Raw genomic sequence first — 13,975 nt, 5'->3', positions numbered from 1 at the left:
TATTACTCATTTCTGAGCTTTGGGGCTACTATCTGGGACCACTTCTGTGACCATAAGCCAAGAGAATAATTAAGCCTTGTTTTTCAACTGTGAAACCTGTAGCAATTTGGGGGGCAATTTCACCCAGTTTGTGACTTCAAATCTATGAGCTTGCTTACAAAAGTAGTTCTTCTCGATCCCTAGCAATTGTGGGAAGATATTGGAAAATTGAGGCATGATTGGATGCGAAATAAATGAAAACTTACAATACTTTTCACCTTTCTGAGCTTAAGCTATTGCTTCATTTGAGATTCCTTTGATTGAATAAACAGAACTCCCATTTTTTTCCACAACACTGCTTTAAATTGACAGAGTAAAGAAATCCTGGCTATTATTCGTAGCATTAAATCAAAATAATCGTACATATAATATATAGTTGCAATGGCCATTGCCTAGTAATACAACATAACAAATCGGATACTACCGATTCAATAAATAAAGACAGTGAGTGAAAACTCACAATTATTACTCCTCCACCTTCTCCAAATAACTTTCGATCAAATGTGGACTTTCCAACTTCCCATTATGATGTCGAGAATGCGCATGATGAGGATGTGGATGTGGATGTGGATGATCTCCTTCGGTGGTCTTCGCAGCATCTCTAGACCTACCTTCCTTTTGCAAGTCCTGCAACGTCATGAAGGATGCATAATCTGCAATTTGCTTCAATGGCTCGGCAATCTTATCCCTCTTCTTCTGCTTGAACTTGTTACTTAAAATCTTGCCGGTGTGTTGGAGAATTATCTTTATGAGATCTTTCTTCACCCGAAGCGCAAACTCCTCCCCTGACCACATTTTGTTCTTATACTTCAAGCTTGGAATATTCAAAGTTAATTCATGCACATTGAGAAACTTCAAATGGAGTGGGGCCTTGAAGCTCACATGAAGCATAAACTTCTCCACCTCGATATTCACGATAGATAAGTATCTAGCAGATCTGTTTATGATGATGGATATATCATCAGCGTCACTATCATTTTCGTGATTATCATTGCTTGATGTCATGCTTCGTTTCTTCAGCTCGTTGCTATTCTCTGACGGCTTCTTCGACTTATCTGAATCCAGTTCAGATAACTTACTCGACAAAGTGGTAGAATTAGGAGTAGAAGAGAAAGAATCTGATTCCACGAGCGATGACTTTTCGCTATCACTCGAAGAGTTCAAAGACCGCTTCATCAATTGTCGGAACGGGTTCTTTTTGCTCGTTTGCTTCACTTGATTAACCTCCCCTTGTACGTGGTCTTTGATAATCTGTTCTGCGCCCTCGCTGTCTTGATTAGGAAATAAGAATTCAAAAAGACTCTTAGCTGTAGCATAATCTAACGCCACATTCAAAGGCTCGATGCTCAATTTGGCATTTTGCATGATAGGGATACCACCAATTGCATTTAACATTTCCCATTGCATAGTGATTATTGGATTCTGTTTAGCACATTCTTTCTTAGCAGCACTACCTGTTCCAATCCGTTCGATATCGTGATCGGATAAATGAGGTCTTAAAAGCTCGGGGTAATAGCAATTTTCCTGTAAATTAAAACCCTGTATCATGGAAATGGTAACTTGGTTCTTATTCGATCCGTCGAATGAATCCGATCTTTTAAAATTGGCCCTGGCAAGTGCAAAATCAATAAACGGTTCTCTGTTCTTATCCAAGATATGCCAAATCAATTGATCTGCGGAGATTGACCAAAATCTAGAGTCCTGTTTATGGGCTTTTGTTTTTGAACTTCTCAATCCAAGACCTCTCATCAATATATTCAATTCAATGATGGCTTTTTCATAATCCATGCGCAATGCAGCTGTCTCATCCTTCTCTGTGGTGCTCAATTGGTTCATATATGTATCCAACTGCAATAATATAATATGGTACTCTCTGATAGTAGTTTGGAGTTCTTTTATCTTCTTATCAAGCCCTTCAAAATCGGAGGAATCCGACAACGAAACAATCTTATCCAACCTATTAAGCAATTGGTCCCTGTGCGTTTTACTATGCACCAACAAGTTGGTTATTACATAGAAGACAGTGCTGTATTGCTCTGATGTCGTGTTAATAACAAACTTGGCCAAGTGAACCTTTATCTCATTGCTTTGGGGTGGAATTGACTTGTAATCGCTGAACAAGTAATTTGGCTTCTTGTACAACATGGCTAAAGTATTCTTCTCTGCAATTAGTTGATTATTTGCCCATGAGCTATCGTAGCAAACCTCGGATTCCACCCAAGGGGGCCAGTTCACATCAGAATTCAAATGTCCATTTCCATAGTGGATTTGAGGGTGTGCAATAGTGCTCTCATCCTTTTTGAAGACAAAAATGTGACTATCATTGAACAACACCCCATACCTTGATTCAATTGTGCCTGATAGTTGATTACTCTCACTTATTATACGATCTAGACCTTTGGTTGTCACATCCACAATTCTCATCTCTAAGTCTTTTGAAGTAATTAAACAACATGAATCTGGATCTTTTTCACTAACCAATTGAATTTGAGGATGTATCAACTTAATCAAGTACTTATTGACTATTTCTTCTTCATCCTCATTTGCAACTTCGCTCAATTCGTCAGTAAAGTTTTCAATGATATCTTCGGAAGTTCTGGAGTAAGAGCTATTGAAAATATCATCGAGAGTTTCCCTTTCATCTTCATCTAAGCTATCATTGATAACACTTTCAACCAAATCCACTGCTTTCTTACTCATGAAATATCCTATGGATTTACGATCATTAACATTCTGAATGTAAGTCATGAACTTATCACGAAGTGAATTGTCCCACTTGACTTGTAGGTTATGAACGATGAAACGATTGTGGAAATTATTTGCAGAACTCTCTCTTGCCTCTTCCATCTGGTATGTAGTTGTATGACTGGAATACATTGATAAAGCTCTTGTTGGCCTTCTGGAAAGCGTTCCTGAATAAATGGAAGAATCACACAGGATATCCCTTCCTGCAAACTTCTCCCACACAGATTGCACAACATCCAACCTATCTTCATTCAACTTAATTTCCTTTTTAACTCTGGAAATATCTGTTGCGCTAAAGGCATCACCCTTCATGTTTCCTAACAATTGTTTGGATTTCTTCAATTCACCCTTTATCGTCTTGATCCTATCAGCTAATAGAGATGCTTGCGAATCATCAGGATTTGTTGGTTTAATATTGTACATGTAAATGTCCTCCTTGCCAAATGGATAAGGTCCATCGTCATGGAAAGTAAATTCACGAAAGTAACTGAACTTAGGTGAGTAACAGAACGGAATGACCTCGACCTTCGGGTTCTCTGATAAGGGCTCACTAAATTCTAATTCGACAAAATCATCTGAGTCTACCCAAGATAAATCATCATCATATTGATTCACATTATCAGACCAATCGAAAGCATTGGAATCTTCGTCGTCATTTGCATCGGCGTTTGAGGTGGGCTTATGATCGCCCATCATCATCCTAACCAATGGCTCCTTCACACTCTTATTGTTATAAGTAGCCCGGATTATTCTAAGGTCCGCATCATCAACATTCACTTCACCTTGATTCATTTTAAGATGCATTATTTGATTCCGAATATTCAACTGCTCATTGATATAAGTCACAAATTCCTTTCTTTGGTGCAAATCGATTGTACATCTCTTGAACTGTCCTTTTAGACCAGTAAACATTAATCTCTCTGCACCATTGAGCTTCTTCTCACTAGAATGGAGGTAGGTATGAGAAATGGTCAAAGGCTGGAAAATAAGTAAGTATTTGATTGTAAAGAGATGAGGTCCCAATTTTACTGATGACTTCTTTACCGGTGAATTATTAAACAACTTGCCTTGTCTGATAGGTAAGGATATACTGTGATTGAGCGTTGTCCACCAATAGAAGAAGTAGTTGAATACAACAGGTGTCAAGTACCCTGAGTTCATCTCAGAAGATCCGCTTGAAGATTCCGATATAACTGACAACGCCATGTGTACATAATCGGAACGGAAATCAGTGTATGAATCTTCGTGTGAATCGAAACAAGGATTCGTAATCTTTATATCCCAATGGTTTTTGAACTCAGATATTCTTTCCTCTTGATCACATAATTTGGTCGAATTGTTTTTGTTCCTTTCAAATATCATACCCAAAATCCAAACCACCCTGTCTGAAGACGCCAACTTGACAACAGTTTTCAAATATTTCTCAGAATTCCTACCATCGTACTCAAAACCTTCAGTTCCTCCCGTAGTGAAAAGATTCCATGTTTTCTTTTCCAGCATAGAGTAATTGGGCACAGCCAATGTAAACGTATCACTCTCTAATCTAATCAAGTCCTTGGAGTTTCCGTGTGCATTGATTTTTAATGCAACGTTATCTTTCCATGAGAACACGAAACCTGCTGCTCTACCAACCACGTCATATGGATCAGTTGAACTCTTCATATGAAAGTTCAATTCATTTTTCACGTTGAAAACAGCAGAACCGTGACATAACAATGCAATCTTGTCCCACCATCCTATAGGGCTATCATCAACTTCTGGTTTCGTGAAGTTGTCGAAAGCGGCAGAAATTGCCAGGAAAGCTGGCTGGTATGATTTGCACCAATTAATCATACATGATCTTGAAGTCACCAAATTACAAATTAGCTCTGCCGTGAACTTGACTGGTGTTAAAGTTCTGGGAACATATGTTGAGTAGAAGTTCTCATCAAAATTTCCAGATGGTGCAGCTGGTGAAAAAGGCACGAATATGTACCTCATTTCTTCCCTACTGGTAACCAATTTCTCATTAATAACCACATTACCCAGAAGATCAATTGTAGGTTTAGAAGGATCACCACTTTCAGGGAATGATACAAGAGGAATGGGATAATCTTTCACAATCATGTACAATGAAGAACTTCTTAAACGGATGAACATAGGAACCAAAATGGTGTATATTAATTTTGGTTGGTTTTTACCATGATCATGAAGAAATTGGTGGATATCTGGTATTTCAGTCCTTTCAAGTAACAAGTCCAAGTCTTTGAACACACCTCCCAAAAGAGGAGGACCTGAAGAATATGCCAATATGTCGAACTTATCTGCAATCAGTGGCTGAATATCATCATCTCCCCAAACATTTTTGCTCTTGACTTTCCAGTCACGATTCTTCACAGCAGTAAACAATTTATACTTTTTAATCCAAGAATCGGAAAATTCTCTGAACAATTGCTGACGGGCTGTTTCGATCTTTTGCGCAGCCTCTTTGTGAGTTAATGAATACTTTAAATTCGATGAACGACTAGAACGCTCCTGTGCAAGCTTTGACTTTTTAAGAAGGTTTTCTCTGAAGAATTTAGAGTGGAATGACCGTCCTGATAGGTTACTCGTTTGACTCCTCTGGTTCTCCACAGATGGAACTCTTGACGAGGATGGTGAACGGTGTGTAGTCTCTATTGCACTCCCATTTGTCTTCGATTTGGAAAGAAACGACGTTGAACACTTGGGTCTAGCAGATCTCTTGCCATCATGTGAGCCATCTCTCTCATTGTGGTTGTGAAGCAGTCTTTCTGGACTAGCATCTGTTAATTCGATCAATTCCTCCAAATCGGGTTCTGCTAATTCTAATAATTCTTTTTCCTTTTCTTCAAAGACTTTCATTTTTTGAAGCCTACTTCTTTGCTCAACCAAGCCAAGCTGATAGATATAACCAAGTTGAGTTTCAAAAGGATCATTTTCCAACGAGATACCAAATGTTTTAGTCTTGACGGAAACTCGGGGAAGGATAATTGCAGGTTTCTCTGACGGCATAATCCGAGTAAAATCGGTCTCATTAACACTTAATTTCTTAAAATTAGTCTCAATTTGCTTCAAAGCTTTGGCAAGTGTTAAAATATTGTCAATAACTGTGTAGAACAAAAATTGATGTGGAATATTCAATCTGACTGATCTGGAAGTAACCTCAAAAGTTGACTCGCTAATTTCTTTTTGAAGATTAAACTCAATATTTGGTTCGCTAATAATCAACAATCTTGCCCAAAGCTTGGTGGCAGGATGAATGACGTATAGCCTGATATACCTGATACTCATCGACCTATTGGAAAAGCACTTGGAGAGATGTAAGTTATCGACTTCGAGCATTATGTCAACATTATTTGGCAACCTTAAAACTATTGATATTGCGTTAAGAATCAAATCTAATTTAATTCTTTTCCTTGGTGCAGTATCAAGCTTCTTCTTTGCTTCATTAGAACACTCCTTCTTCACCGTAGGTTCGAAGTACTCCATTAAAGTTTTTGCATAAATTACGCACCAAAAGAAGAACATGTCAAGCCTACCGTCAATCTCAGGAAAAACCAAAAAGAGTTTATTCTTATCCTTGTTAATTTTATCCTTGCAATGGTTTGTCAACATTAAGTCCTTAAAATTCAAGACCTTCTTGATCTTCTTAGTATCTTCAAGAGGACCTTCATCACCAGATATATCTGAGAAGTTGGTGTTGAGACTCGAAACATCATCATCAGACAGTTGGTCTTTAATGTTGCTAATATCATCAAAATCTGCAATATACTCCTCCACACAATCACTGATTGTATACAAAGTAATCGACTTGATGTTGAAGGAAACTTCTTCCCTCACCTTTTTGTAGATCAAATGCAAATTGTTCATCCTCAAGCAGACACCTCTCTTGAAGTCTCCCAAATTAAGCCCTTCCTCAGTTTGATAAGCTGGTAACCCATCTTTGCAAAGAATATCAGCTTCGATGGCAGAAATTCTCATTTGAACATGGGAGAAAAATGATGGTAGAATTTCGAATAAATGATAATATGATTCAGGAGACTCATAATCAATCGGCGCCAGATCAATTGGATCCATTTCCTCAAGTGATTTAACCTTATTATTGTACCTCACATTTTCCCTATTTCTTATTCTTCTCACAAGATGAAAGATTGCATCATTCACAGATTGTATCTTCACAACTCCAGTGGCAAAGTTAACTCCAAAAGTATGCTCCTTTATATTATACACACCTAAAATGCTCAATTTGTTCACATGAATCAGATTACCCATAACTTTGGTTCTGACATTTTTCAATCTGAATAACGATGATAACTTGTGTTTCTTCCGCTTGCTCAAGCTGGCAAAGTTTTTGGTAGAATATGTATTCAAAAGTGCCAGGACTGTGTGTGTCCAGACCAAGTTATCTTTGGAATTTCTAATATACTTGTCATTGGGTGTAAATCCAAGGGGGGGATAGTGGAAATTAATTTGGAAATCCAATACAAGCAACCGAACTGACAACATTCTCAATTTTTGTAGTAACAATACGAGATCATACTTCTTGGTCTCTGTTTTCTCACTTATGGAAGTACTGGACTTTTGGACTGCATTGTCAACTTTGCTTTCCATAGTTTCTTTCTTGTGACTTTCACTTGGTTCTTCTGCAATTTTGTTGAGGATACCCTCTAACTGGTCGTAGTATATATCGAAATGAGGATTGGTCAAATTCAATGCAGTATCCCAATCTATGAATTCTTCAGTGCTCCCCAAATCACCGATTCTGAACGCATTGAGTACGCTGAGGAAGCTTACTGGATCCAAAACTGTCTTAAATGAACCCGACGGTAAATTCATGCACTTACTCTCGCCATCAAGAATTTTAAAGGCAGTAAGGAAAAGACTCAAGCTCAACTTTTCAGGAGCATCATCGGGCCTTTCTTTACTTAAGTTGGCCACAAAGTTTGATGCCTGAAGATTTAAGTCATAATACTTGAAATCGAACTCCTCTAACGAAAAAGTTGCTGACGTGAATAATGGAAGAATTTTCTTTAAAGAATTTTGGATTCTATCCAAGGGAAGTTTGGTGTGATCTGTAGATGCTTCTTGCGATTTTATTTCTTTGTTGCGACTCCTCTCGAGCAACATCTTGTCGAGTGGCAAGTACAACTTACCGACAGATGAGGATACTCGAATATTTTCAAGCGCAAGGGTGACCCTATGGGGATTTTCTCTTGTGCATGAAGTTACCAAGTTACTTGATACTCCAAACTCAACGTTTCTGAAGACTTTGTGCTGTTCTTTTTCTCCATCCATTTCATGTAACTGTCCATTATGTAAACTGAAGCTGAATCTCGCGTCACCGTCTTTGGTGACTGCCGTTTCGACCTTACAGTCATCGGTGTATAGGGCCAAAAGCTCGTGAGTAGCTTGGTGGTAGACGGAACACCGGAACACATGGATGTAGACCTTGTTGGTGATCTGGTACTTGACGCAAAAGTCAATCAACCATTTCGGAAGGGTGAACGGCTTTCTTGGCCCGTGTGTCGTCTTGCTTGCATTCTTTTCATCCTTTCCACTCGAATCTGGGGATGACGCATCGCCTCCATGTTCCTTGCATCGCAACGTTACATCATATATCTCAAGCCTGAACAACTTGAAAACACTGTCTTTGCCACGGATCAAGTTCAACCTCAAACGCACCCTTCCGATGTGGAGTGTGGTCTTCTTCAAGGTAACAGAAATGTGGCCCAAGGAAAACCAGCCAAGGAACTTGACGCTGACCTTGGGAATGGCATTGAGCAGTAGGAGGACTAGAAGATATGCTGCTATCAGGTATGATAGCAACGAGTAAATCATAACTGGCTCCAGCTCAAGTGCAAATGGGATGTGGTGCTGCTGAACTGTAGGTGGCTGATAAGACTAAGATGGGGACAATGTCATGTGCCCAGACCAGGTCCAGGGACTTTTTTCCGACTGTTCCGGGGGTAGAGAGAGGCGAATAATATCACAATTGTGGCCACGGAGGCTCGGGAGAGAGTATGGAGAGCAGCCAGAGGTAGTAATGTGCCTGGAAAGGTGTACTAGTCGTTCCGTAGCTGCCGGCTGGCTCCACAGGCCGGCAGATCTGGGTCGTTCGTGAAGGCACATGTCACGTGATCGTTTCATGTAGGAAGTTATCAGCACTGAGGGCTATTGTTTTCCTGTTGTCTGCAATGTACCAGGTCGGACCTGTTGAGCGCAGAGTGGGTTTGGGTGGCTGTAACTTCCCCATCCACTATCAGAAATTCTCGGTCTTGGAGCAGCGACACTCCGTAAATTTTTTGTGCACCACAGCAAGCGAATGCCAAGACCCGCACCGTTGATAACGGCGAACGAATTCTTCACTGCTTTATCAGTTCGGGGTTGGTGCTCAATGCTGAGTTGGCCGAGGGATGCCAAAACAAAGTGAAATATCTGTAGTCAAAATCACTAAGTCATAACTGGTACCCAGCTATAATGGCTGTAATGGTAGACTCCCCACTAGGAGGCACCGGATAGTTCCTGTGGCAAAATGCCAGCTTTATAGCTGAAGACATGAGGACAGGACTCCGCTGCAACCGCAGAATGAGCAGGTATCATTACCACTTCAACTCTTACAAGACTCAGCAGAATAGACCAGAAGTATCCTTGTTTCATCTACTTCCCCTGGATAATATTTGAAATCCAGGGACTAATAATTTGTCTAGTTTTCCAATTTTTTCGCAATTTTTTACTAAAGGGTGCACTAAGGTTGTCAAAAACGAATAAGCCTCAACAAGTTTACATGCTAAGTTATAGACTCCGGAAGCCCAGCTTCCACCGTCAATTCTATGCATACACTAGATTACCACATATTGTAAAGCGGGTACTTGTTCATAGCAGGTTACTAATTGTAGTAAACGATATGTCGAGCATTCCATCTACGAAAGCAGGGATGGATTCAATAAGGGCTGTGTTGGGGCGCTAAAGATGCTCAGCATGGTCTGGTGCTTCGGAATACTGGAATGCTTACTTTCACACCACTCCACTCAGCTCCCATCACCGCTATTTCCCCAATATGGTTCAATATTTGTTTCCTCTTTTTGATAATTCCCGACATCAGTAAATCAGGAACGATGCCGCTTCGAAACTTGGAACCGCTCTAGGCTCGGACCACCCAACTTCTCGAACACGTAGATGCGTCTTTGTGGGCTTCCACCTGGACCACTGGTACACTTTTTGGAGGAGAGAATTTATTGTCATTTTTGGAAAATCTCTGGAAAGGGGAATGTTAGCGTGTTTTTGGCAACTGAACAATCCCTGCAAGCAGTGTTGACGCCCCGATGCTGGTTAGCGAAGGCCCCTCCTATGAATCGGGTAAGCCTCAATCTAAATCCCTTTTGTTTCACTATACTGAGTTGGGAAAAGACCTGGATATAGCTGATTCTAAAAATGTACCTGAGGACAGATAATGCCCAATCTAGAAGTACGGCATATAGCCATGTGCAGGAAGGGCAGCAGGACGAGTGGGACGAGTTGGCCAATGTAGTTTGTATCGCTTCCAAGGGAGCTAGAACTTCGAGAAAATTGACTCCGGGAGGAACTGATGAAGATTAATGGCGTAGTTTAGGCGTGGATAATGGCCCTTCCTCTCTATAGCATCTCGTATTCTTTGTAGGAATAGTGCCTTACTCACCAGCCCACAAAAATTTCCTGATTGAGACATGGAACTAAAGTCGCACAAAGGCACCTAGTGGATTTACCACTCTCAACTATACTGCCTGTTTGGGCAATTCCGTTGCAACAGGTGCAAAATCCTGCACTCATTACATATCTGGATTAGGAAGTTTCGTAGTGTTGGAAGCTGGACTCCACCTGGTACCTAGTTGAAACTTTACCTATTCGGGCCATCTAGTGTCTAGCCGGCATTGCCAGCGTTGGCGAATCCAGCTATATAATACGGGGGTGATCCCAGCTAGGATTTTCTTTTCTCATCAACCAATCGTCCACTATCGTTTGCAATGAAGTTATCTACCACTTCCGCCGCCGCCATCCTCGCCTGCCTTGCTACTTCTCTCGCCTCCCCAACCGTTGTTAAGGTTGCCGGTGCTGAGTTGACCCCAAGACACGTTGCTACCATCAACAACGCTATTGCCAGCTTAAACGAATACACCGTCAAGAGAGACCTCACCGTCTCCGCCGAGGAGCTCGCCAAGAGAGACTACCCAATTGTCACTCAGGTCTTGACCGCCATTAACTCTACCGGTTTGGCTCCTGGTATCATTCAATACTTCATTGACGATCCTCAATTGAGTCAAATCGCCACCAACGTTATTGTTGATGCCGTTAAGTCTGGTCTCGTTGACCTTCCAACCTTGTTGAAGGCCTTGAACGACTCCGGTTTGGCTGTTCAAGTTATCAAGGACCTTATCAGTGACTGTCAATTCTACGCTGAAATCTACAAGCTTGTCCTTCAACAAATTGGTAACTTAGGTGAACTTATCTCCTCGATCTTGAAGGGTTTGAACCCATTCAACAAGAGAGAAATGGAAGAGTACGAACAACTCATGGCCATGTCTAAGAGATCTTACGAGACTCACGAACAATTTGCCAAGAGAGCTTCCTCTGCTGCTCCAGCTCCAACTTCTGGTTTCAACGAACAAGAAATCCTTACCAACTTGATGGACTCCTTGAAGAAGTCTGGTTTGGCTTCTCAAGTTGTCAAGCAATTGGTTACCGATGACAAGTTCTACACCTGGGGTGCTTCCTTGATTGAAAACTTGTTCAAGTCCAACGCTATCACCATCCCACAACTTATCGATGCCCTTGCTCAATCTGGTTTGATTCCAAGCTTGATCAAGAACTTCTTGAACCTTGGTACCTTCAAGACCGTCATTGTTAACGCTTTGGCTGCTGCTACCGGTAACTGTAAGGGTAACACTTTGACCACCGTCAAGCCATCCACCACCATCCCAATTTCTTCTTCCACCCTTCCACCAGCTACTACCAACCCATCTGGTACCCCAACCTCCATCTGTAAGAAGAGAAAGAGAAGATCTTACTAAATCAGTCAGGGTAACATCTGATTTCATTCTGCCAAAAATCAGATCATTTTGCTCCACTTATACCTTGAACTCCTCAGTTGTTCACACCTAGTTCGCCGCAGGACGGGTTTAGCGTGCTAGAACATGAGTTGAGCTCTATCGTCATACCTTGTGACATACTTTTTTGGAGTGTCACTATTCGTGTTCAAACTTTTCGGTACAATTACGCAATAATTGTTCATCGGAGCAAGATGGTCTATTATATATATGCTGTAAAATAAAAGTAATAATGTTAATCTTCCGTAATATTCGTAGTGAATGTTCCTCCACTAGTGAATTCTGGAGTGAAATTACACAAAGCAAGAGTGCTGAAATAACACATATATAATTTGAGCAAAGAACTACGGAATGGTATGATATGGTGTTTAATGATTTAGCCATCCCCATCTCTCGACGTGTGGTTCCAACTTGCTAGTTTGCAATTCATATCGCCGCTACCGAAGATATCGCCAAGTATCAAACCCACTGACGAACCACGAGTCACGTGACTAATATCTCCACCGTACGCGATTTATCAACAAATACGCGACGCTTCCATCCTCATCACCAAGATGCCTGGGTACGTCTATCACGTCTGTAACATTGCTCCAGTTCCATACTAACATTCCAGAGAAACCATCACCTTACAAGTTGGCCAGTGTGGTAACCAAGTGGCGTTACAGTACTGGAATCAATTGGCTGCAGAGCATGGAATTCAAGCTGATGGTCTGCCATTAGCATATCCAGATGATCCCTCCTCGCGGTTCCAATCCGGTAACACAGACCATGTGGCTAGTCAGGGTCAGTCTCGCGAGGACCGTCCCGAGCTTTTCTTCACATTATCGGACTCTAATAAATATACTCCCAAGGCAGTGTTGGTGGATCTCGAGCCTTCAGTTATCCATAAAGCTACCAACGCCCTCCCAATGTTCAATCCTCGAAACGTGCACTTGAGTGAACATGGATCTGGTGCAGCCAACAACTGGCAACAGGGATACTCGTATGGCTTACAATACCAGGAAGAATTATTGAATTTAATTGATCGAGAGGTCGATAAATGTGAAAATGTATCCAATTTCCAGCTTTTTCATAGTGTGGCCGGTGGTACTGGTGCCGGAGTGGGTTCCTTGTTACTCGAGTTGTTGAGTGACCGTTTTGGGAGTAAGAAGTTGATCAACACATTCCTGATTTTTCCATCGAACGAGAAAACCTCCGACGTCGTTGTACAACCTTACAATACTGTCTTGACATTGAAACGATTGATCGACTATGCAGATAGCACTTTTGTGTTCCATAATGATGCCTTGAACAGCATCGAGAATTTGCTTTTCAACACTGGCGGCTCAAGAAACTCAATTGATGGCCAAGCAGCTTTTGAGGGCGCAAACAAGATCATAGCCTATGTTGCGGCCACAATATCCAACCCATTGAGATTTCCTAATTACATGCACACATCGCATGAGTCGATTTATTCCACGTTGGTTCCTACACCAGATTTGAAATTCTTGACAACTTCAGTGGCCCCTTTCACATCACAAGTATCGAGGCAAAGCTACACCAACGAATATGAAATTATCCTTGAGCTTTTGAATGATCGCTACAAATTAAATAGGGTGACCGAGCCTATCAAGTATATTTCCGTGTTGAACTACCTAATTGGAAACAACCTCAATCAAGAGGAGATACGAAAGGGCACAACCAAGGTCCAACAAAGACTCAATTTCGTGCCCTGGACTCCGTCTTCGGTGCAATGTGTGAATGGCAGAAAGTCTTTATTCGGTAACAACTCAGCCACCAAAGGGCTCACGGGCATCCAAATCTCCAACAACACCTCGATTGTGGGGGTTTTTACCAAAATATTGAAGCAGTACGACCTTTTAGCCAAGAGAGAGGCCTACATCAATTCCTACACCGAGTCCAACGACGCACAGGAACGAGCCAGAGTTATGGGTCTTTTCAACGAGTGCCGCGAGAGCGTGGCACTGGTCGTGGAAGAGTACAAGGCGTGCCAAAGCGTCAATTACTTGGAGGATGATATCTTAGATGAAGATGAAGTGATGTAGCATAAATCGCGGTCCTGCAGATATGTCGCCACAGTTTTGGAGCTACCACGAGATAAGATCGCCCAT

General features: G+C 41.4%; 3 protein-coding genes across 3 annotated transcripts; 2 read left to right on the top strand and 1 right to left on the bottom strand.

Annotated features, from left to right (window-relative positions):
• Positions 1–504: 504 nt before the first annotated feature.
• Positions 505–8,622, bottom strand: CANTADRAFT_23827 (uncharacterized protein; the record flags this gene model as incomplete). Its single annotated transcript, XM_020207007.1, has 1 exon — positions 505–8,622. The coding sequence occupies one exon, from the start codon at positions 8,620–8,622 to the stop codon at positions 505–507; it is 8,118 nt and encodes a 2,705-aa protein (XP_020062111.1).
• A 2,134-nt stretch (positions 8,623–10,756) lies between these two features.
• Positions 10,757–12,080, top strand: CANTADRAFT_27411 (uncharacterized protein). The gene has a single exon (XM_020208100.1). The coding sequence runs from the start codon at positions 10,785–10,787 to the stop codon at positions 11,826–11,828; it is 1,044 nt and encodes a 347-aa protein (XP_020062110.1). The 5' UTR covers positions 10,757–10,784; the 3' UTR covers positions 11,829–12,080.
• Positions 12,081–12,418: 338 nt separating this feature from the next.
• TUB4 (gamma-tubulin) lies at positions 12,419–13,909 on the top strand (the record flags this gene model as incomplete). The annotated part of the gene is made up of 2 exons (XM_020207006.1): positions 12,419–12,426; positions 12,478–13,909. 2 exons carry the CDS (start codon positions 12,419–12,421, stop codon positions 13,907–13,909), a joined length of 1,440 nt encoding a protein of 479 aa, XP_020062109.1.
• Between the last annotated feature and the right edge of the window lie 66 nt (positions 13,910–13,975).

The sequence above is a fragment of the Suhomyces tanzawaensis genome (genome assembly GCF_001661415.1).
Source record: "Suhomyces tanzawaensis NRRL Y-17324 unplaced genomic scaffold CANTAscaffold_8, whole genome shotgun sequence".
In the NCBI taxonomy this organism is placed as follows: domain Eukaryota; kingdom Fungi; phylum Ascomycota; class Pichiomycetes; order Serinales; family Debaryomycetaceae; genus Suhomyces; species Suhomyces tanzawaensis.
The sequence above is the reverse complement of the archived record's forward strand: the minus strand, read 5'-3'. Positions and strand labels throughout refer to the sequence as shown.

What these genes read in the sequence shown, in the direction of transcription:
- CANTADRAFT_27411 (XM_020208100.1), top strand. Translation starts at nt 10,785, where the DNA reads ATGAAGTTATCTACCACTTCCGCCGCCGCCATCCTCGCCTGCCTTGCT.